The following is a 23,306-nucleotide window of genomic DNA, read 5'->3' on the forward strand; positions in this document are numbered from 1 at the left end:
AAATAATTGTTAAATAATATTTGTATTATTAAAATTAGCAATTAAGCTCTGAAAATTCCAAAGAGCGTAACTAATTCTAGAGAATTTAATAAAATTAAATTTAACTATGTCATTTTATTTCTCAACTTGCTTTACTTGTAAATTTATTTAATTATACACTTACCTAATTAACAATACCAAATATTTCAGCGAATTTGTAGTTTAATTAATTGCATATTTTTTTATCTGTACGCTTCCCGTTGCAACGCACGGGCACTTTTGCTAGTCCCTCATAAAGTATAATTTATACTACTAGGATACTACAGGGAAACGGTTTTAACAGCTCGTGGATGTCCACTAGTTTATTGCATATCATTTAAATAGTTATGAAAAAAATTAAAAAAATATGAATAAGATAGATCAATATGTAATATGTAATATGTAATATGTAATGTATCAATCCACAAACATGCAAGCTAAAATTCAACTTCTACATATTGTAACAAAAATAACAAACAAAACTCAAATTAATATATGTATGTTGACAGTTAAATTTGTTGTTTTTTTTACAACTTGTAGAAGTTGAATTTGAACTTTGATGTTTGTGGAGTGATATATTACATATTGATTTATCTTATCAATTGTTTTAAAAAATTTTCGTAACCATCTAGTTGATATGCAATAAATAAACAGGTGGACGTCCAATCAAGTTATTAGAATCCATCCCGTTTACGTTTAGTTTCTTGTATTTTGGTACGATGAGAGTATGACCAATTACATACTAGGACGATTGGTACGTAGGCACGCGCGTGTACGTCTTTGATCGAGATCGAGTTGCTGTTCCCGGGAGATCGATCGATCGATACACATCATGACGTTAATCTCAGACCTCCCACCGGAGCTGCTCCCCTGCATCGCCGGCCACCTCCACGCCGCCGTCGACGTCGTCCGCTTCCACGCCGTCTGCAGGGAGTGGCGCGACGCGCTCCGCTATCTGCCGCGGCGCCCTAGCTTCCTCCCGTGGCTTCTCGCGCCATGGCCGACGCCCGACGACGACACCGCCGCCGCCGGCGGCGCGTGCCGCTGCGTCTTCTCCAGGACGACCTACCACGCCCCCGGCCTCGGCATCCGGGACAAGAGGGTGGCCCACTACGACGGCGGGGCCTCCTGGTTCGTCGGCGGCCTCTTCGTCAACCCTCTCACCGGCCGCGCCGCCGCCTGCGCCGTCGACGACCCGTATCTCTCGGACTGGATTGATAACGAGGGCTCCCGCTGCATCTTCTCCGGCGACGGCACCCTCCTTACGTGCTGCTTCTACGACGCAGGGCCACCCTTATCTATCTACGGTGCCATTTGGTGCCCCGATTACCAACAGGTATGGAAAAGACTCGGCGACGCCGACAGTGACGAACGCGCCTGCGCCGTCGCCTACCACGACGGCGCCGCCGTGTGCGTGGACTTGGCGAGATGCTACGTCCACGAGATCGGAGGTCCAGCAGCTGGGGATCAAACCACGTTTCTGCCGCTGCCTGATGAGCCCGGCAAGGTGCGCCGGCGCAGCTACCTCTTGGAGCTTCGCGGCGAGCTGCTGCTGGCCAGCGTTCTACAAGACGCCGGCTGCACCGACGACGACGACGACGACGACGACGACCGCCTCTCGGTGTCCGTGCACGCGTTCGATCTGGTGGCTGCCCTTAACGCTCTCGATCAGCTAGATGCAGCTGTGGACGGCGCCGGCGGCGGCGACCCGCCGTCGCCGTCAGTGTGGGAGAAGATGGACGGCGCAACCGGTGACCACGTCCTCTTCTTGGGCTACCCGAGAAGCTTCGCCGTGGAGGCCGCGAGGTACGGCGGGGAGGTGCCCGGCGGAAGCGCCTACTTCGTCGGAAGGTCGAAGCCGTGCCGCGTGTACAGGTGCAGCTTCGAGGACGACGGCACGGCGGCGACGCTGGTGGACACGCTGCCCGCCGGATGGAACGACGAGAGGTGCATGTGGTTCTTGCCCGAGCCGGACATTGCTCCGGTGATCGGAGCACGGACCTAGGAAGAAGAAGAAGTAGAAGCTCCGCGAAGCCTGCGGCGGCGGCGAGACCTGAGGATCTACGCCGGCGATCTGCCACAGAAGATGTATAGATCCAGGCGGCGGCGAGTGATGTTCATCAGGCACTGGAAGGAGGTGTTCCTTGCGTGTACTCCAATGGAGATGATCTACGCCTTATGTTTTGTTGGCCTCCTCTTGTTTTTTGGCTCACTATTTTGTAGGCTGATTTGCGGTTGGTTTTTTTAGTTTTGCTATGTTTTAGTGTACTAGCAAAAGGATCGTGCATTGCACTGCATGCATAACGACATGGTGAATGAAGTTTGACCTTAACGATTTATCAAAACACCCAAGTATATATGATTACTAGGTGAAACCCCGCAAAAAAAATAACGTGTAAGATAGCTAGATAACATCAGATTAAGTAAATTAATGTGGTTTATAATAATTTAAATTTAAATAGTGTGTAGAATGATGATTCAAACGAAAAACTAAGGCGGCGTGATTTTATGGAAGAAGAAAAGTAAGGAGATAGTTTGGACCGTAGATTAATCATCTAAAGGCAAAAACAATTGATGTGATATGATTTAATTAGAGGAAAAAAAGGAGAAAGATAATTTGGACCATAGATTAATCATTTAAGCACTAACTAAGTGAGGATGAACTATATAAGTATATAGGATATCATAAAACATAATAAAGATATACGTTGAAACATTATGTGAATTATATTGGATGATAATTTAACATGTTTGTATTTGAAAAGCTCTTAAATTATAAAAACTATAAAGATATAGCATGTTTGCATGATGTTTAAATGTGATGATTGTTAGTGGATGATGATGTGGCATCTTGTTAATTAGTGGATGATGATTTGACATCTTGTTAGTGGATGATGATGTGTCATCTTTGCATGTTAAGCTTAAGGAGTTAGAGGAAAAAAAGGAGATTAATCATTTAAGCACTAAGTGAGAATGAACTATATAAATATGTAGGATATTATAAAACATAGTAAATATATACATTGAAACATTATGTGAATTATGTGGGATGATAATTTAACATGCTTGTATTTTAAAAGCTCTTAAATTATAAATACTATAGAATTATAGATAATATAACATGTTTGCATGATGTTTAAATGTGATGATTGTTAGTGGATGATGATGTGACATCTTGTTAATTAGTGGATTAGTAGATAATGATGTGGCATCTTGTTAGTGGATGATGATGTGGCATCTTTGTATGTTAAGCTTAAGGAGTTAGTAGGAGATAACTTTATAGTACTTTATATTTATAGTAAGATAGGATAAGTGGACAATTATTACAAAGGTATATTTGTGCTTGGCAATTTGTACGCTATACACATGTGGAATGTGGACGATGCTCGGGACACATGGGAGGAATGGCGGATGGGCTAATGACTCACCTTTGAGCAGGAGGCGATGATGAAAATTTAGGAGATTATTAAATATTTCAAATTACATTTCTTATGAAACTTTATAATATTTTTTTCACAATTGATGATTTTTATGCATGTGCATTGATTATAATCACAATGCAATAGGTCGAAAGTTGGTTTCTCCATGTGTATGATCTCTTGTTGATTCGGAGCAGGTTTGAAATTTCAGAAACTCCGCCCCCACCGGCAAGCTCAAATCTCACCCGAATTATTTGTTTTATTTGTAATTTTTTATGAATTTGGTCAAATTTTATTCAAATTCATTTAAATTCAGACAAATTTTCAAATAATTTCGGCTAGAAATTTCTAAAATTTTGGTGACCCCGACATAAAATTAAATTTTGAAATTGAAAACCCCGAGTCGGAGTCGGAGTCCGACTCTTCAGTCTTCACCCGGCCTGATCGAGCAATATAATCAGATTGATCGATTACGACGACGATTGATTAGCAATATAATCAGATCGATCAATATTACGACCACGATTAATTATTACGTACGTACTCACGTGCACGTCTTGATCAAAGATCGATCGAGCTGCAGTACGTTCCGGCCCTCCGGGGGAGAGATAGATCGATCGATAGGTATATACCTACATCATGACGTCAGTGTCCGACCTCCCACCGGAGCTGGTCTGCCTCATCGGCCGCCGTCTCCACACCGCCATCAACGTGGTCCGCTTCCACGCCGTCTGCTCTGATTGGCGCCAATCGTTACGCCATATTCCGCCGTCGCCGCCGCCGGCCGCCGCCTTGCTGCCGTGGCTTCCCGCGCCGTCGTCCGGCGACGACGCCGACGCCGCCGCCGGCGTGGCGTGCCGCTGCGTCTTCTCCAAGACGAGCTACCACGCGCCGGGCCTCTGCTTCCGCGACAGGAGGGTGGCCCACGCCGACGGCACGGCCTCCTGGTTCATCAACGACAAGCTAGTCAACCCTTTGACCGGCTGGATCAACGTCGGCCGGGTTAAGAAGTATCCATGGATGTGGACCGATGGCAGCAAGGGCTTCTTCCACTGCGTCGTCTCCGGCGACGGCAGCCTCCTTGTGTACCGCTTGTCGCCGAGGTGGCGCTCTCCGGACAGATTATCTATCACGCCTACCACGGCGGCGCCACCGTGAGCGTGGACTTGGCCAACTGTTACATCCACAAAGAGCCACTGTTCTGGCTTCTCCGCACGCCCCTATGCCGCTACCTGACGAGCCCCGCAAGGTGCGCCGACACAGCTACCTCCTGGAGCTTCGCGGCGAGCTGCTGCTGGCCAGCGTTCTGCAGGACGACGACGACGACGACCGCCTCTCGGTGTCGGTGCACGCGTTCGATGTGGATGCAGCTGTGCACGCGCTCGATCCGGATGCCGCCGAGCCGCCGCCGGTGGCGGCACGGCAGCGGCGACGCTGGTGGAAACGCTGCCCGCCGGATGGAACGACGAGAGGTGCATGTGTTTCTTGCCATTGCCCTGCATTGTTGATCCGGTCCTGACAGAAGAACAGGAAGAAGACGCCGCCGCTAGGGCATATCAGCAGCGGCGGCAGCATCAGCAGCGAGACCTGAGGATCCACGTCAGCGACCTGTCGCCGCAGGTGGATAGCTGCCGGCTGCGAGAGATGTACAGCGAGCACGGGAAGGTGGTGCGGGCCGGCGAGGGTCGCGTACGACAAGCGGGGGGCGATCGCGAGGGTTTGGGTTCGTGACCATGGCGACGCAGGAGGGTTTCGACAGGGCCCTCGGCCGTTGCAACGGCGTGGAGAAGCCTGATCATCCCCTTTGTACAACGGGGATCGTCTTTGGCTGGTGTTTGTTGCTTGTCCTGCTATTGTTTTTAGCTTACTATGTTATCGGTGGCTTTTGTAGGTTGGTTAGCAGTTGGATGTAACTTGATTCCTGTTGGCCAAATCTTATTGCCCACAAGTGTGTATATTTTTACGGAATCGTTATATTTGTGGCGGCATTTTTTCCCCTCATTACAGTCAGATTTCTAATCGTTCAATTGGTTTAATTTTGCGATTTGTGCTTGACCTAAACCGAACCCATCTCATCATGTCCGTAACCAGTCCCTTGTCACGTTGACAGGCCCATTAAAATGGCGAGGCCAAAAATTTTTGAACAATAGCATTTCTCAACTTAAAATGTAGGTGAAGCTAAAATTACATATATAATTTTGAAACTTACATTATAAATACACCATAATTATATATGTAATTAAGGAACTTACATATGTAACTTTGGGAATTACATGACAATATACTAAAATTAGATATGCAATTTATGAACTCACAATGTAGATGCATACTGACCATTTTTTCATAAAAAATATGGCGGCATAAATATAAATTCCATTACAAATTGAAAATAAAATCAATTCCATTTCAGTTTTCTGATGCAATATGTGAGATTCAAATTTTGGAATGTCACAAGCAGACATTTAGTAATTAAGCAATGGAAACATGGTTACTTTCCCTAATATAGTAGATTAATTTCCATTAAAGGATTTTAAGTGTAATAAAAAGCATTTATCTCATATGATGAGGTAAGATGAAATATATTGATGAGTAGGATTTCCCAACCGACACTACGAAGACGGCATTGATGAGGACTCAAAGGTGACTGGCATCTTTGAGGTATACGGTTTGCAAAACACAAAAAAGCCATCGAGTCGAGCCAACACTTCCGAACCAAAAAAATAATATAAAAAAAATCCCCCACCCTACGGTGCTGTGGAACAAGAGGTGGAGGGCACGATAGCGCTGTGGCATTGTGAGGTAAGGGTGGCGAGGACAGCGACCATGCCATCGTGCAGGAGGATCTGCCAGGGGAGCTCCTGCCGATGCCTGATCCGTCATGGGAACGGCCGCTGAAGCCACATCCGCTGCGAGAACCCTCGCCGACACCGCATCCACCCGCTTCCGACGCCGTCGCTCACGCCGCCACCGACACTGCCGGATCCATTTTTGCTTGCTGTCACTATCGACTCAGCCGATCGAAAGGGAAGGGGGCAGAGGAGGAGAGGAGGAGGGGATAGGCTTAAGGTGGAGAGAAAGAGGGATGGCGAGAGGGGGCGGGGAGAGTAGATAAGCCCCCTCTCACCCCCTTTGTGCTAAAAAAAGAGGAACCTAGCTCCCGGCTCGGCTCGGTTTTCCTAGATGTCGGTTTTTTAATATATTACAAGTGTCGGTTGGACACCTATAATATATTAAAGATTCCCTTTTAAAAACACCGGTATCAATTGTATAGGTGTCGGTTCTTCTCCAGAACCGGCACTTATAGTTGCTTAAAGGTCTTGGTTTCTTTAATGTATTTTCAGCCCGTGGAGGTGTGAAAATGTTTATATGTGTGCCGGTTTTAGTACTTCCGGCATCTACACTGTTGACCTCTATTTGCCTTTATGTAGTAGTGATAGGAGGAAGGCACAATGTATTGTTCTCTTTACTGAAATTTTGTTTACAACAGATACTTGATACAGAGCCAGTACAGAATTTCGGGGAAATTTAACTTAACTCGTGATCAAGAGTTATATAGGCCATAGTGTGTCGCTTTACCAAAAGTGTGAAATATTTCCCCTGTCCCTTGTGGTAAATTTGTACGAACAAATATTAGACTGGCGAATGGAGAGTAACCCGCAAATAGTTAAATTTCCTTTTTACAGTACTCCTGTTACCGGTGTCTCAGAAAAAGTGACACCTACAGGCACGCGGCACGCCATGGCAAGTGCAATATTGTGATGTCAAAATGCGTACTACGTACTAGTATGTGCAAAGGTCGTTTGATTAACCAGGAATTCCTCGTCTGCCTTAATGGTGACTCAACTCTAAAAGTTCTATACCAACGAATATTATTAATTTATTATTATACCATTACACGCCGTTGGGCGCGACTGATGCTGTTGGCCAGGTGCATTTCAGCAGTAAGATTCAAGGAAGAGACGACATCCTTACTTCGACAAGGGAGTACACCGAACATGGAATAATCTCTGCAAATAATTAAGCCGTCCATTTCACCATTGGAAGTAAAGCAAATCCAAGATATATCCTCTCAAATTAAATCAAGTTTGTGTCAAGGAAATCAATAGTTTGGACAATACGTGTCTGCGTGTTCGTAACTTCGTATAAAAATCTACCGATTAATTAACCCGTAAGCTATGCTGCGGCTGCACGGGCACATGGCACGCTACACGATTCATTAACTTAAGGTGATCCTTGTTGAATTAATCCAAAGAGGCTGTAGCCTATATATATTTATCTAGACCAATCATCCCATCATCATCTCACAATCATCAGAACCAAATCCACAGCTGAATCAAACGCACACCACACAGTCTACAGCGGATCTGCTTGCAGAGCTACATCTTTCAGCGCCTACTGATCACGACGACAGACATGGCTTCATCGCCTCGAGCTTTCGCGTTGGTGTTTTTCGCAATCGCGGCCGTCGGCTGCACTCAGCTGACCACGGCCGACGACGCGGCTCCGCCCGTGTGGCAGAAGGCGCACGCGACGTTCTACGGCGGCGCCGACGCGTCGGGCACCATGGGAGGCGGGTGCGGGTATGGCGACCTGTACTCGCAGGGGTACGGCACGCGGAACGCGGCGCTGAGCACGGCGCTGTTCAACGACGGCGCGTCGTGCGGGCAGTGCTACAAGATCGCCTGCGACCGGAAGAGGGCGCCGCAGTGGTGCAAGCCCGGCGTCACGGTCACCATCACCGCCACCAACTTCTGCCCGCCCAACTGGGACCTGCCCAGCGACAATGGTGGCTGGTGCAACCCGCCGCGGCCGCACTTCGACATGGCGCAGCCGGCGTGGGAGAAGATTGGCATCTACAGCGCGGGCATCATCCCGGTTATCTACCAAAGGTACATAAAATATAATTTGACAGCAAAACAAAAATATCATTTTCGGACATATTGTACCTATGACATGACGATAGAACAGATTTGTAACAATTTTTTGTAATGTTTTCAGGGTTCCATGCATAAAGAAGGGTGGGGTGCGGTTTACCATTAACGGGCACGACTACTTCAATCTTGTGCTCGTGACAAACGTTGCAACCACTGGTTCGATCAAGTCAATGGACATCATGGGATCCAACTCAACCGACTGGATGCCAATGGTGAGAAACTGGGGTGCAAACTGGCACTCACTATCGTATCTCACAGGGCAGACGCTCTCCTTCAGGGTGACTAACATGGATGGCCAGACGCTTGTCTTCAAGAACATTGTGCCATCTGGATGGAAATTTGGGCAAACATTTACAAGCAAGCTGCAATTCAAGTAACCAATTCCCAAAAATTCAAGATTGGGTTTCTATGGCCTGTGACTGATTTGTCATGGATATTTGCGTTGTGTATATATACACTGTAAAGAGTGTTGGATTGTGCTTCGGTGCTCGATTGTTCACGGTTGCACAACTGATTTCCATTGTTTATATATATCTGATTTATTGATGTATATACTTATGTTCATATCCATATGTAGGGGTGGGTACTTGCACATGTATATCAAGAGATGTTCATCCTCTTCATTGAATCAAAATATCTTCAAATCAATTTGTACTACTCTCTCATATCAACTTGAACCGAACTTAAAACATAAATTAAAAAGGAAAAAGTACAAATTACCCTCCCGAACTATCGTGGTCGTCCGAATTACCCCCTAAACCATAAAACCGGACATTCTTCACCCCAACTATGTAAACCGGACGAATTACCCCCCTCAACCCAATCCACGGTGGTTTTGGTCTATGTGGCGTACACGTGGCAGTCCAGTCAGCATTCCATTTAAAATTTTTTTGTGGGACCCACCTGCCATACACTCATATATACTCTCTATACCTCTCTCTCTCTCTTACCGTCTCATGGCGGGCGAGGCGGAGGGCGGCGAGTGGGGGCGGGCGGTCGGCGGCGGCGCCAGGTGAGGTGCCGGTGGGCGAGCTTGCCGCCGGACACGCCGTGGAGGTAGGCGTGCCCCTGCGCCGCGTCCTGCGCCAGCTTCAACCTCGTCTGCCACTCCAGTGGAACACGCGCCGGTCCTCGGTTCTCTGAAAGAATCCATTGCCATCGTCATCGTGTAGACATTGATGAGAAGAAGCCATGAGAGGAGTCAGGAGAGAGAGGTTACGGACCATTGAGGAGGCTGTGGAGGCTGCCATTGGGGACGTAGTCGAAGACGAGGAGGAGCTCGTCGGCCGACGCGTAGAAGGCGCAAAGGCTGACGACGTTGGCGTGCCGCCACGTGCCCATCTCCCGCGCGAGCTCCCGCTTCCGCCGCTCGTCCTCCCGGGTCGTGCCTTCCCTCCGCCGCATCCTCTTCATCACCACCACCTCGCCAGCCTTGCCCTCCTCGACGACGCCGGCGTCGTCCACGATGACGTCGTCGCCTCCCATGGCCACGTGGTACGTCGTCGCCGTCGCGCCCTTGCCCAGTATCTCCGCGGCGCCCCGCATGAGCGTGCACACGTCGAACTCCACGCAGCAGCCGTCGAAGCGCACCGTCTCCTCCCGCGCCATCGAGCTGGTGCGTGAGCTGGCGCGCGGCCTCTCCGGCTTCTTGTTCTTCAGCCACAGTACGCCGCAGCTAGAGTGCCGCGGCGACCAGCGATGCCACTGCTGCGCCCACCGCCGCCATGATCATCACCACCATCCACCGGTCATTGCTCCTCCTCCTCCCTCTCTTCGGTTCGTGTGACGTGTCAGCGACGCCACCGCCGCCCACCACCCACCCCCCGTGCGCCGCCTCCGCGTCGTCTCCCGCCGCCGCCTCGCTCGCGCGGCCGCCTCCTCATCTCGGGCCGCCTACCGCCCGCCCCCGCGCGCCACCTCCGCCTCGCTCGCGCCGCCGCCCAACGCCCGCCCCCGCGCGCCGCCTCCGCCTTGCTCGCGCCGCCGCCAACTGCCCGCCCCTGCACGCTGCCGCCCTCCGCCTCGCTCGCGCCGCCGCCCACTGCCCGCCCCCGCGCGCCGCCTCCGCCTCCGCCTCGTTCGCACCACCGCCGACTACACGCCCCTGCGCGCCGCCTCCGCCTCGTCTCGCGCCGCCGCCCACCGCCCTCCTCCGCGCGCCGCCCTCCGCCTCGCTCGTGCCCTGCCTCGCCGCCGTGAGACGGTAAGAGAGAGAGAGGAAGAGAGAGAGAGAGAGTATGAATGTATGACACGTGGGTCCCACACAATTTTTTTAAATGGAATGCTGACTGGATTGCCACGTGTACGCCACGTAAACCAAAACCACTGTGGATTGGGTCAAGGGGGGTAATTCGTCCGGTTTGCATAGTTGGAGGGGTGAAGAATGTCCGATTTTGTGGTTCAGGGGGGTAATTCGGACGACCGCGATAGTTCGGGGGGGTAATTCGTACTTTTTCCAATTAAAAACTATAGTTCATAATTAATAGGAAAACATCCGTTTTACCATCCACCGGCTCTTACCTTAGTCCAATTCAATCCCATCAACTCTAATAACAGGAAAAATCATACAACTCCACAAAATTGTCACACAGCCGTGTGAACCAGGCGGACAAGTGAGCCTACCACATCTGGGGTCAGATGAATAATAACTTGTCAATCCTTCCTCCCCAGTCCCAAGAGGAACAAATGTAGGCAGAAGAGGCTTTGTTGTCAAAATCGTCCCATGATGGTGTCAAGAGTGTAGGTTGATAAAATTTGTGGGTGGGGGATGGGGGGTGTTAAAGGTGTGGAGATGATGGATGTGTGGAAAAGCAAGATTCCGCTGAAAATCAAACATTTCATGTATTCAGTGGGTACCATCCATCTGCTATGCAGTTGGTCTATAGGAAATGGAAAGGGGGTGATGAGAAGTGCAAATTGTGTATGAAAAGGGAAACAACTAAGCATATCATGTTTAACTGTCCAATTGCTAATTTATCTTATGTACTGTTAGGGAAGCACTGGAGTTAGATAACATCCCTAGGGAGCTGTGTGGGTGCATTTATGTGTTCAAACACAAATTTAAGTCCAAATTGTGGGTGTTTTTTTTTTTGTTGATGCTTTGTGCTGGTCTATGTGGTTAACTAAGAAAGAATAGGTGTTTGAAAATATTTTGGTAAAAATCTCCATTGCAGGTGGCGTATCCTTGATGCAAAGATGGAGAATTTTGCTAAAGGAGGGAGATTGCGCTCTGGTAGATAAATGAAAAGAAATGATCCTGAAGAAATTGGGGTGTCTTTGACAAGTTGTTTTGCTTGAAGTTTTGTAAAGTTGGGTAGTGTGTGGAAACTATATTGATCCCTCGAAGGGATATCCCCTCGTTTTTTTCATGTCACTTAAATAGTTATAAAAAAATTTAAAAAAATTAAGAAGATGTATTAACATGTAATATATCACTTCACAAACATACAAGTTCAAATTCAATTTCTGCACCTGACAGCTTCCTTATGTCACAGTCTTCGTGTAGGTGTTGTTTTTTCTCTATAGTCGTTGTAGGCCCGATGATGACCGGCCACGCATAGCGGCGGCTGGTTTTGTGGTAGGCTCCCCTTTTAGTGGCATGTGTTTGTGTGGTAGACGAGTAGTTCCTATACACATACTTTGGTACACAATAAAGCTCGATAGCCTTGATGATAGTGTTTCTTGTAACTCTTTTTTCTTCGATCCTAATATTGTTCGGATGGCCTTTCTTTTGTCATCCCGACAATAAAAAATACTTTTCCGGCGAATTATCCATTGCACGCGGTTGGACACGATTACAATTGCTGGCCAGATGCAGAATCACCCGTACTATTAAAGGAACAGACGCCATCCCTTTCTTAAACAAGGAAGTACCGGAACATGAATAATCTCTGCAAATAATTAAGCCGTCCATTTCACAATCTGAAGTCAAGCAAATTAAGAGATAGTCCTCTAATCGAATATAATCAAGCAAAAGTTCAAGCAAAGATCGACGAAAAAGTACACAGATAAGAGAATAATATATAGTTTGGGCCATAATACGTGTCTGCGCTTACACAAATCGTTGGATTAAACCGCAAGCCACGCTGCGGCTGCACGGGCACGCACATGCATATGCACGGCTGCACGCCACAAGCGTCGTTAATTAACTCAAGGTGTCATCGGTAGTCCTTGTTGAATTAATCCGAAAAAAAAAGGCTATATATATCTAGGGACCTAATCATCTCACAATCATCTCAGATCAGTTGATTAGTTAATCATTAGAACCAAAAGTGACATATATAGCTAAATCACACAACCATCTTGCAGCTGCAGCTTTCAGAGCTACAATCTTTCAGCGCCTATTGATAACGTCCATGGCGGATATGGCTCCAGCTCGAGCACTCGCCTTGGTGTTGCTCGCAGTTGCAGTCGGCAGCGCGTTGATGGCCGCGGCCCAGGATGCGCCGTCGCCACCGACACCGATGGCTCCGTCTCCGTCTACCGATGAAACTCCGCCCGTGTGGCTGAAGGCGCACGCGACGTTCTACGGCGGGGCGGACGCGTCGGGCACCATGGGCGGGGCGTGCGGCTACGTCGACCTGTACTCGCAGGGGTACGGGACGCGGAACGCGGCGCTGAGCACGGCGCTGTTCAACGACGGCGCGTCGTGCGGGCAGTGCTACAAGATCGCCTGCGACCGCAAGAGGGCGCCGCAGTGGTGCAAGCCCGGCGTCACGGTCACCGTCACCGCCACCAACTTCTGCCCGCCCAACTGGAACCTCCCCAGCGACAACGGCGGCTGGTGCAACCCGCCGCGGCCGCACTTCGACATGGCGCAGCCTGCTTGGGAGAAGATTGGCATCTACCGTGCTGGCATCATCCCGGTCATGTACCAAAGGTATATAATTTAAACTGAGAAAAAAAAACATATTGTTTTTGACATATAGCACCTATGGCATATTTTAAGTTGTAACATATTTGGTGATATTTTCAGGGTTCCGTGTGTGAAGAAGGGTGGGGTGCGGTTTACCATCAATGGGCATGACTACTTTAATCTTGTGCTCGTGACAAATGTTGCAACCACTGGTTCGATCAAGTCGATGGACATCATGGGCTCCAACTCAACCGACTGGATGCCAATGGTGAGGAACTGGGGTGCAAACTGGCACTCGCTGTCGTATCTCACCGGGCAGATGCTCTCCTTCAGGGTGACGAACATGGATGGCCAGACACTAGTCTTTAGGAACATTGTGCCCTCTGGATGGAAGTTCGGGCAAACATTTGCAAGCAAACTGCAGTTCAAGTAATTTAATTCCCGGAAAGATTTGGGTTTCTACGGCCTGCGACTGATTGGTGATGAACATTTGCATTGTGTGCAAATGTAAAGATACATTAATTGTAAAGATTGTTGAATTGTGTGCTTTGGTGCTTGGTTCACTGTTGCACATCTGATTTTTATTGTTTATATTTGATTTATGGATGTATATACTTATGTTCATATCCATATGAACGGGTGGTTACTTGTATTTAAAAATATCTTTAAATTATTTTTTACTACTCTCGTTATCAACTTCAACGTAAACTTATCAAATCATAAATAAAAGGGGAACATCCGATTTACTAGGTCAGTACATCAGGTCTGGGAGACTGGGAGACTTGTGAGCTCATTGAGGCTCGGCTCATTTCAGTTACGAGCTCGTTTTCTAATCCAGCCAAACCGAGCCGAGCCATTTTTTTTTTAAAAAAATAGGACTAAGGCTTTACAATTTGTTAGTGAAACTTATATAAAAATTTTCCCTAATGAATGTTTTCTTAGTTTATAGGTGGAAGTTTGGGTGTGTCTAGATCTCGGGTGCCTGATTCTTTTTTTTTTTGAAAATTTTAGTCATTTTTATGATCCGTTAGATGAAAATACAATGTTTCTCATCAATGGTTAAACAATAAAGTATTGTAATAATAAATTTACAAAATTAAATGAAACAAACATATAACTCATAAAAATCTACAAAATTGTGTGTGTTTTGGATTATGCAAAGGCCATAAGTATGGTTCTATCAACTTAATGTAATCGTCTGATATTAATAAAAGCTTTCCTTTATAAAAAAATAAACTTGGATAAAAATAAAGCATAATAATATATAACAAAAAAAACTGCAGTTAAAATAAAGGTTGCAATGAGTAATGCTGCTATTAAGACGGGTGGCCGATGAAGTTTCGTATCAATGTATAGGTGGTGCCTAAACACGGGAAGACTGTAAGGATAAAAGGGTTAATTTGATCCGTGCTATTATAAATGTCTATTCAGATAAATACCATTATAATTCGTCTATTTGTAGCCGTGCCACTCGAGAAAAGAGAGAGATACAAGCTCCTGGAGATGACTCATTTTGCTATTTCGCTGAGCAATTCTGGAAAGTTTGGCAGAGACCATGTAAGGGTCTGTGTTCATGGATGCTCCATCCCCTGCTGCAAAAGGTTGAGTGTTTTAGCTTGTGTCAAACTCCTGCTGTGATAAACTTCACGTTTCTGGTAATAGAAAACGGAGGAGGGCGGCCTGCCCTCTCTTGCTAAAAAAAACCCTAAAATTGCATAATGCACAAGCACAACACTGTAATTTTAGGTTTAGTAATATGTACTCCCTCTAGTTCTATATTTCATATTATAAATCGTTTGACTTTTTTTAGTCAAACTTGATTAAGTTTAACGAAGTTTATAGAAAAATTTAGTAATATCTAGAATATCAAATTAGTTTCATTAGATATAACAATTAATATATTTTGATAATATATATGCTTGTTTTGTGTTGAAACTACAACTATATTTTTCTATAAACTTGATCAAATTTAATTAAGTTTTACTAAGAAATAAGTCAAACAATTTATAATATAGAACAGAGGGAGTAAATTTTAGGTGCCCGAAATATAGCAAATATATGCAAGTGTTTCTATAGGAAAATTTACTTTTATAGACAAAACTGTTGAAACCACCTTACGAGAAAAACAGCGTCAATGGAAAAAACTGCACAAAATATTTTTCTACGTCTAGGTATATGTATGCATTGTGGTTTAAGCAATTATATAAAAATTTCATAAAATTTGACAAGATAAATTATGATGATATAAGATACCACACAAGTCTAATTTTTGTCTACGATATGAAGAAAAAAATTACAAAATTTATTTATGTTCAACAAGTACTTTTCACCATCTGATTTTATTAATTGTTTCTCTAATTGTAAATTAAATTTAGCTTTACAGGTTTGTCTTTAGAATTATAAGATTTCAATTAATGTAAATTTTCTTTGACCGTTCTAAGTCGTATGCAAATAATGAATACCATTGTACCAAGTATAGAAAATCCTTGTCCGCCATGGCAAATGGGTGCAATTGCAAACACGCACCTATGTTCGGATTGATGCCAGTAGCAACCAAATATTCTTCTTCGGTTTGGAATTACTTTATCTTTTTAGATTTAGCTTTGTCCTGTCATCAATTTATATAAAATTTAACAATAAATAAACTAGTAAAAATATTTCCCACGGTGAATAAAAAAACCTTATGGTGTTTAACAATATAAATTTATGGTCAACATTAGAAATGTTTAACTTGGTACAAATATAAAACGATAAATAATTTAAAAATGAGAGCAGATATATAAATGAAGATATCAAAGCATGTAAACCTTTTACACCCTAGAATTTTTCTTCTTGCAGAACATGCTGTACTCATATCTAGGTAAGTTCTATAATATTGTTCAATATTACTCAATACTTATACGTGTTGCTTAGGCAGGAGAGAACAAGAGCAGAGAAACGTCAAAAGGCGTTCATTTGTTATATAGTATTATCTCGCACCAATCAAGGAGGAAAACAGAAAGCAATACAAGCGCGACATACTTACGTCTGCGGCGGCCGGCGGACACACATTTCTTCGGATTAATTGGCGAGCAAGTTATAGTAGTACTGCGGCTGCGCCGGCCGGCGATGCATGCACATGCGCGTCGCCGCGCGCTAGCTTCGTCCCGTGGCTTTCCAGAGTTCACACTACTTCATTATTGGGATTTCATTAGCCACTAATGCAGCAATCCAACAATGACCGAGCGATGGCTATATATACCCATCCAATCATCAGGAGATCACCAAGCAAACAGACATCACATAGAAGATCAACACAAAGCAACAGAGCAGTGTTGCTTTCAGAGATAGATAGCTCCAGATAATTAACTCGGTCATCAAGTCTCAAGGGCCTAGTTACAGAGTTATCCGATCATGACGACAGACATGGCCCCAGCTCGAGCGTTCGTGTTGGTGCTGCTCGCAGTCGCCAGTGCATCGACGGCCGCGGCCAACACAGCGACGACGACGCCCACAAACCCGGTGGCTGCGCCGACCCAGTGGCAGAAGGCGCACGCGACGTTCTACGGCGGCGCGGACGCGTCGGGCACCATGGGCGGGGCGTGCGGATACGGCAACCTGTACTCGCAGGGGTACGGCACGCGGAACGCGGCGCTGAGCACGGCGCTGTTCAACGACGGCGCGTCGTGCGGGCAGTGCTACAAGATCGCCTGCGACCGCAAGAGGGCGCCGCAGTGGTGCAAGCCCGGCGTCACCGTTACCATCACCGCCACCAATTTCTGCCCGCCCAACTGGAACCTTCCCAGTGATAATGGTGGCTGGTGCAACCCACCACGGCCGCACTTTGACATGGCACAGCCGGCCTGGGAGAAGATCGGCGTCTACAGCGCAGGCATCATACCGGTCATCTATCAAAGGTACCAATACAAATACTCCAATTATTTTGGACATTATGGAGAGAACAGTGCATATCCTGACCGCTGCTTCCATATGAAAATATCCTACTCTTGCGATGATTTCTACAGGGTTCCTTGCGTGAAGAAGGGTGGCCTGCGGTTCACCATTAACGGTCACGACTACTTCCAGCTAGTACTGGTGACCAACGTCGCGGCGGCAGGGTCAATCAAGTCCATGGAGGTTATGGGTTCCAACACAGCGGATTGGATGCCGATGGCACGTAACTGGGGCGCCCAATGGCACTCACTGGCCTACCTCACCGGTCAAGGTCTATCCTTTAGGGTCACCAACACAGATGACCAAACGCTCGTCTTCACCAACGTCGTGCCACCAGGATGGAAGTTTGGCCAGACATTTGCAAGCAAGCTGCAGTTCAAGTGAGAGGAGAAGCCTGAATTGATACCGGAGCGTTTCTTTTGGGAGTAACATCTCTGGTTGCCTAGCAAACATATGATTGTATATAAGTTTCGTTGTGCGTTTATTCTTTCGGTGTGTAAAATAACATACATGCTTTCCTGATATTTTCTTGTATATATGTACACACACACGACAAATCCTTCCATTTCTATTATTATTGAACAATTTAATTGCGAGGGCGAGTACTTGTCTGTTTACCTTTTTTTTTTCAGATGGCATTTTATAGTTTAACCTTTCATGGACCGGCAGTAGTTCTAACCATGAATGAAAAGAAATCATAGTCCACACCACGCAGGGACATTGTGGTCATTTTAGACAAGACGATTTGATTAATGTCTTGTATGATATGGTCGACAGTGAGGACTAACAAACATATGGCATATTTTATTACCGGCGAGTTAAATAAATTTATGTCACAGTAATAAACTGCCTAATAAATGCACGCCAGAAAATATAATGATAAAAAAAAGAAAAGATACATAAGTCCATTGCTTCTACTTTTTTAAAAATTAAATCCAACATTTTCTATTTTTTGGTATAAACTTGGAAGTACTAGTTGGATATGCAAAATCATCTAACCTCCATATATTTCATCAATTTGTTTACTTTACATATGGGAGAGGATAGTATGTCAAAGAAAATGACAACAAGCTTACAAGTTTCTTATTTTAAAAGTTCCGCTAACTTATCAAGCATAGTGTGCCACGCAAAACTGACAACAAACCAACAAATTTAAGGAGCGCCTAACTTATCATCTATGACATACCGCACAAAATGATAACATACTAGAGAAACTTTATTGCACAAAAGGAAATTTATCCATAAGGCAAAGGAACATCTTAAGGCTTTGGATATACATTTACCAACAAGCATTGTTTGTATTACCCCTAAAGCGCAAGACATGTCATCCATGAGTCATAGTGTGTATATCTCAACATTGCAAAGCTACCTTTTTTCTATTATACTTTTCGCATTATAGGCTAGATATTATCTATACATGTCAACAAACTCTATCCCTACGTCATATCTGAAGATTCTTTTCTTCACTATATAAGTTGGCTTCCCTGTCATTGAACTCACATCAACCAGCCCAAGTTTCCAATAACATCCTCAAATAGCTATGGCGACCATAGCTTTCTCTCGGTTATCTATCTACTTTTGTGTTCTTCTCCTATGCCATGGCTCTATGGCCCAGCTATTTGGTCCGAACGTAAATCCATGGCACAACCCTCGGCAAGGAGGTTTTAGGGAGTGTAGATTTGATAGACTACAAGCATTTGAACCACTTCGGAGAGTGAGGTCAGAAGCCGGGGTTACAGAGTACTTTGATGAGAAGAATGAACAATTCCAGTGCACAGGTACATTTGTCATCCGACGTGTCATTGAGCCTCAAGGCCTTCTGGTACCTCGATACAGCAATACTCCTGGCATGGTCTACATCATCCAAGGTTTGTATAGCGGAATACATTGTTCATATGGGTACAAATTATGATTCTCCATGTTACAATAATGTCGTTTTAGGTTATATCCACCTGACATGGACATTTCTAACTTTCAGGGAGAGGTTCTATGGGATTAACTTTCCCCGGCTGCCCAGCAACCTACCAACAACAATTCCAACAATTCTTGCCTGAAGGCCAAAGCCAGAGCCAAAAATTTAGGGATGAGCACCAAAAGATCCACCAATTTAGACAAGGAGATATCGTTGCACTGCCAGCTGGTGTTGCGCATTGGTTCTACAATGAAGGCGATGCACCAGTTGTTGCTCTATATGTCTTCGACTTAAACAACAACGCTAATCAGCTTGAACCAAGGCAGAAGGTAACTAAATTTCTTCACCATTTTTGTTTCTCATTGTCATATATATGAATATGTTGCAGTTCATGTGGCAAAACTTTATCATTGATTCCCACTGATAAAAATTTTAGGAGTTCTTATTGGCGGGTAACAACAACAGGGAGCAACAAATGTATGGTCGCTCAATCGAGCAACACTCTGGGCAAAACATATTTAGCGGTTTCAACAATGAGCTACTAAGTGAGGCCTTAGGCGTCAATGCATTGGTAGCAAAGAGGCTACAAGGCCAAAACGACCAAAGAGGAGAGATCATACGGGTAAAGAATGGCCTTAAACTGTTGAGACCTGCTTTTGCACAACAACAGGAACAAGCACAACAGCAGGAACAAGCACAAGCTCAATACCAAGTTCAGTACAGTGAAGAACAACAACCATCTACGCGTTGCAACGGTTTAGATGAGAACTTCTGCACAATCAAGGCAAGGTTGAACATCGAAAATCCTAGCCATGCTGATACTTACAACCCACGTGCTGGAAGGATCACACGTCTCAACAGTCAGAAGTTCCCCATTCTTAACCTTGTACAATTGAGTGCTACTAGAGTAAATCTATACCAGGTATTTATCAAAGTGGAGTTTTGTTCACTCTCCATCTCTGTCCCCCCTATATTTCTATAAAAATAGTTTTATCTGTGCCACCATTTATATATAACATTGTTCTCTACTCTCTACAGAATGCTATTCTCTCTCCGTTTTGGAACGTTAATGCCCATAGCCTGGTGTATATCGTTCAAGGGCATGCTCGAGTTCAGGTCGTTAGTAACCTTGGAAAGACGGTATTCAATGGCGTTCTACGTCCAGGTCAATTGCTGATCATTCCGCAACACTACGTTGTCTTGAAGAAAGCAGAGCATGAAGGATGCCAATACATTTCATTCAAGACCAATGCAAACTCCATGGTGAGCCACCTTGCAGGGAAGAACTCAATATTCCGTGCCATGCCAGTGGATGTGATCGCTAATGCTTACCGCATATCGAGGGAGCAAGCACGAAGCCTTAAGAATAATAGGGGAGAAGAGCTCGGTGCCTTCACTCCTAGATATCAACAACAGACCTACCTAGGCTTCTCAAATGAGTCGGAGAACGAGGCCTCAGAGTGATGTACTAATGAAATAGTATAGGTGTATCAAAAAAAAATAAAATGCCACAAGTATGTGAAACTTTGTGGCGGTTCTGTTCTAAGTTTATGAAGCACTAATAAAATGCTACAACTGTTTTATTCATGCAATTTTTGCTACAGGACATCGTGACTTCGCGATTTTAGCTGTAGGACACTACGCGAAGTGACTTTTGGGAAAAGACACTACGTAAAGATGGAAATTAGCTCGTGGACAACGCGCCTATTCGAATATTCATCTTTAATTGAATTGGTGAGAGAAACCACATGAAAATATTAAAATACCCCTGGTCCCAAATGCCAAGTCTTGCATCTCTCTCTGTCTATCTCTCTCACACAGAAGCGTCTCAACTAGCATGTTGTACTACCGGGAGGTCTGCCGCCTGCACAAGGATGGGAGGAGGCAGAGCACCTTGACCACCTGGTCCATGAAACTCAAAATCACATTACCTGCATGGGCTGCCGCTACTAAGCAATCAACTGTGGACTCATAAACACTTGAACCAAATGCATGATCCGCAGTCCCCAATTCGACAACCCCAAAGCGACATTCCCAACACTGATGAGAAACGATTTAGAAGACGACCCATCCGACGACGAAGACACTATCGCCGCCCTACCAGGGAGAAAGCTCGACGGGATCCGTGGTCAACCCGCCTAGATCCAGGCCAGCGCCATGGATGGACCCCACCCCACCACCACCGATGCGGCCGACGAGATCGGGACCCCTATCTAGCTCACTCCCTCGAGGCGGCCGCAGGAGCGATCTCTCACCAGGAGTCGCGTCGGGAGGAGGAGGGATGCCGCTCTACACTATCGACGCCCTTCAGTGCTAGAGAGATACAAATAGAGAGATGAAAGAGCTGACTTGTGGGCTCAGGGGTATTTTAGTACTTTCATGCAATTTCTCCCTCCTATCCAACTAAAAATGAATATTCCAATGCGCGCGGTCTCCACGAGCTAATTTCCACATTTACAGAGTGCTTTCCCCCAAAACTCACTTCGTGCAGTGTCCTACAGCTAAAACCGTAAAGTCGCGATGTCCTATAGCAAAATTTTCCTCGATTCATTTGTTCTATCAATATAGATGAGACCGTGTTATGGCAGTTTACATAAAAAGATTGGGGCAATTCCAAATTTACCACTCCTTTGAATCGTTATTACGAGACTGTCACTAGAAAATTGCAAAAATACCACTAGAACTATCATTCGAGTGGCATCCTTGCAAAATTAAAAAAACCGGTGGCAAATTTGCAAATGCCCCAAAAAGATTTGCCCATACCAGATACATCTCAAAGAAGATTTGATGCAAAGTATAACTTGTTAATGCTATATTTTAATCTCGGAATTATTATAAACAGAAAAAGAAATGCTTATTATCTAAAAGGAAAATATGGCGTGTTTCCCCTAAAAAAAAGGAAAATATGGCATGTGGCCTAGTTACGTAATAACATATAAGGACCGATTCCTTGGAGAATCTTATCCAAGCATCTTATAATGTGACCATATGAATATTTGATTCCCCTGGCTAAGTTATATGACAATAGTTGTGTGTTTGTCTGGGACACTTGTGTAAGGAAGGAAGACGATAGCCCTTGAATACCTAGAATTTTTTTAGGGGCCCCCTTGAGTACCCGAAGTCTTGCATATATATTGACTAGATGTGTATATATATTGGGTACATTGTGGATGGGGAAAATAGGTATAGACCTAGGCAACAAAATTGGAGAGGCTTTAGGATGTTGCTGGGCTTTAACGGGACTAATCGTAGTCGTTTGTCTCGATGAGCCTATGTGTTTATACCTCCTAGGTCCTCCATGTTCATCTTGGGCTTGTAGGGATAAAGAGAAAAAAAGGCAGATTTTTTTATTTTTTAAACTTTTAAAATTTTCAATTATGAAAATAAACCCTTTCAACACGTAATTCCAAGAACCGAACCTTTTGGCCACGCCAGCCAAATTGCCTTAGCAAAACCGCAAAATAACACTGTCACAACAGTCTGGCTAGCGCGGCAGCGTTATTTGGTCATGCTGGTCTAGCTAGTGTGGCATTGTTATTTTTAGTTCCAGCTAGAAGAAGTCCTACTCGGACATAACTTGATCGGCTACCTTACAGAAAAATAAACAAGTCCGATTCAAACAAAATTTGATTGGCTCAAGACTCCATCTATAGAAAATGAAGCTAAAAAGAAACGTTTCCTAATACGGAGGCTAAAATAAAATAACTCTAAACTTGATACACTTTCCAACTGAATCAAATATAATTACATCATTAGTCACTCCATTGACCCGATCTTGACTAACAGTAGTTACTAAATTTTGCCGCTAACAGGCTGGTATTCCTTATTTGTTTGGTGCTGTACCGGTTTGAGGATAACCTTCTAGTACAACAATAGGTAATATATGCGTGAAATAGTGTTTCCTAGGAGTGGGGCATGCCATATTTTACACACTGACCACCATTCTATATGCATATATGTAACAAATATATGATATACCTCTAACATGGAAATCGGTTATATATATACAATTAGTTGACAAGTTTGGAACATACACTTTCCATGTTAGATCTGCTGGTTTCATCTTTATTGTTATACCGGACATGCCATTTTGATTTTTTTTATGTTTTAAACTTTTTTACTTTTAAATTTTAAAAATAGACCCTTCCAAAATTTATTACTAGAACTTGAACCTTTTGGCCATGCCACCCCGTCTGGCATGGCAAAACAATACTGACACGCCACACACAATGGGC

At 45.0% G+C, this 23,306-nt stretch overlaps 5 protein-coding genes across 5 annotated transcripts; all 5 read left to right on the forward strand.

Annotated features, from left to right (window-relative positions):
• The first annotated feature begins 850 nt into the window (after positions 1–850).
• LOC136355143 (uncharacterized) lies at positions 851–2,023 on the forward strand. Its single transcript, XM_066307390.1, has one exon. It carries the CDS (start codon positions 851–853, stop codon positions 2,021–2,023), a length of 1,173 nt encoding a protein of 390 aa, XP_066163487.1.
• A 5,724-nt stretch (positions 2,024–7,747) lies between these two features.
• LOC4328967 (expansin-A14-like) lies at positions 7,748–9,028 on the forward strand. Its single transcript, NM_001416497.1, has 2 exons — positions 7,748–8,326; positions 8,436–9,028. The coding sequence occupies exons 1-2, from the start codon at positions 7,851–7,853 to the stop codon at positions 8,746–8,748; spliced, it is 789 nt and encodes a 262-aa protein (NP_001403426.1). The 5' UTR covers positions 7,748–7,850; the 3' UTR covers positions 8,749–9,028.
• A 3,609-nt stretch (positions 9,029–12,637) lies between these two features.
• Positions 12,638–13,856, forward strand: LOC107276428 (expansin-A24-like). The gene is made up of 2 exons (XM_015769245.3): positions 12,638–13,250; positions 13,347–13,856. Exons 1-2 carry the CDS (start codon positions 12,727–12,729, stop codon positions 13,657–13,659), a joined length of 837 nt encoding a protein of 278 aa, XP_015624731.1. The 5' UTR covers positions 12,638–12,726; the 3' UTR covers positions 13,660–13,856.
• Positions 13,857–16,495: 2,639 nt separating this feature from the next.
• On the forward strand, positions 16,496–17,762 carry LOC107276661 (expansin-A23). The gene is made up of 2 exons (NM_001416498.1): positions 16,496–17,122; positions 17,231–17,762. The coding sequence occupies exons 1-2, from the start codon at positions 16,620–16,622 to the stop codon at positions 17,541–17,543; spliced, it is 816 nt and encodes a 271-aa protein (NP_001403427.1). The 5' UTR covers positions 16,496–16,619; the 3' UTR covers positions 17,544–17,762.
• Positions 17,763–18,657: 895 nt separating this feature from the next.
• Positions 18,658–20,663, forward strand: LOC4328968 (glutelin type-B 5-like). The gene is made up of 4 exons (NM_001416499.1): positions 18,658–19,027; positions 19,138–19,400; positions 19,508–19,993; positions 20,110–20,663. Exons 1-4 carry the CDS (start codon positions 18,700–18,702, stop codon positions 20,533–20,535), a joined length of 1,503 nt encoding a protein of 500 aa, NP_001403428.1. The 5' UTR covers positions 18,658–18,699; the 3' UTR covers positions 20,536–20,663.
• The last annotated feature ends 2,643 nt before the right edge of the window (positions 20,664–23,306 follow it).

Source organism: Oryza sativa, chromosome 2 (genome assembly GCF_034140825.1).
Source record: "Oryza sativa Japonica Group chromosome 2, ASM3414082v1".
Lineage (NCBI taxonomy): Eukaryota > Viridiplantae > Streptophyta > Magnoliopsida > Poales > Poaceae > Oryza > Oryza sativa.

What these genes read in the sequence shown, in the direction of transcription:
- LOC4328968 (NM_001416499.1), top strand. Translation starts at nt 18,700, where the DNA reads ATGGCGACCATAGCTTTCTCTCGGTTATCTATCTACTTTTGTGTTCTT. An exon ending in CATGGTCTACATCATCCAAG is followed by an intron (nt 19,028 to 19,137) that starts GTTTGTATAGCG and finishes TCTAACTTTCAG; the next exon opens with GGAGAGGTTCTATGGGATTA. An exon ending in AGCTTGAACCAAGGCAGAAG is followed by an intron (nt 19,401 to 19,507) that starts GTAACTAAATTT and finishes TAAAAATTTTAG; the next exon opens with GAGTTCTTATTGGCGGGTAA.
- LOC107276428 (XM_015769245.3), top strand. Translation starts at nt 12,727, where the DNA reads ATGGCGGATATGGCTCCAGCTCGAGCACTCGCCTTGGTGTTGCTCGCA. An exon ending in ATCCCGGTCATGTACCAAAG is followed by an intron (nt 13,251 to 13,346) that starts GTATATAATTTA and finishes TGATATTTTCAG; the next exon opens with GGTTCCGTGTGTGAAGAAGG.
- LOC107276661 (NM_001416498.1), top strand. Translation starts at nt 16,620, where the DNA reads ATGACGACAGACATGGCCCCAGCTCGAGCGTTCGTGTTGGTGCTGCTC. An exon ending in ATACCGGTCATCTATCAAAG is followed by an intron (nt 17,123 to 17,230) that starts GTACCAATACAA and finishes TGATTTCTACAG; the next exon opens with GGTTCCTTGCGTGAAGAAGG.
- LOC4328967 (NM_001416497.1), top strand. Translation starts at nt 7,851, where the DNA reads ATGGCTTCATCGCCTCGAGCTTTCGCGTTGGTGTTTTTCGCAATCGCG. An exon ending in ATCCCGGTTATCTACCAAAG is followed by an intron (nt 8,327 to 8,435) that starts GTACATAAAATA and finishes TAATGTTTTCAG; the next exon opens with GGTTCCATGCATAAAGAAGG.
- LOC136355143 (XM_066307390.1), top strand. Translation starts at nt 851, where the DNA reads ATGACGTTAATCTCAGACCTCCCACCGGAGCTGCTCCCCTGCATCGCC.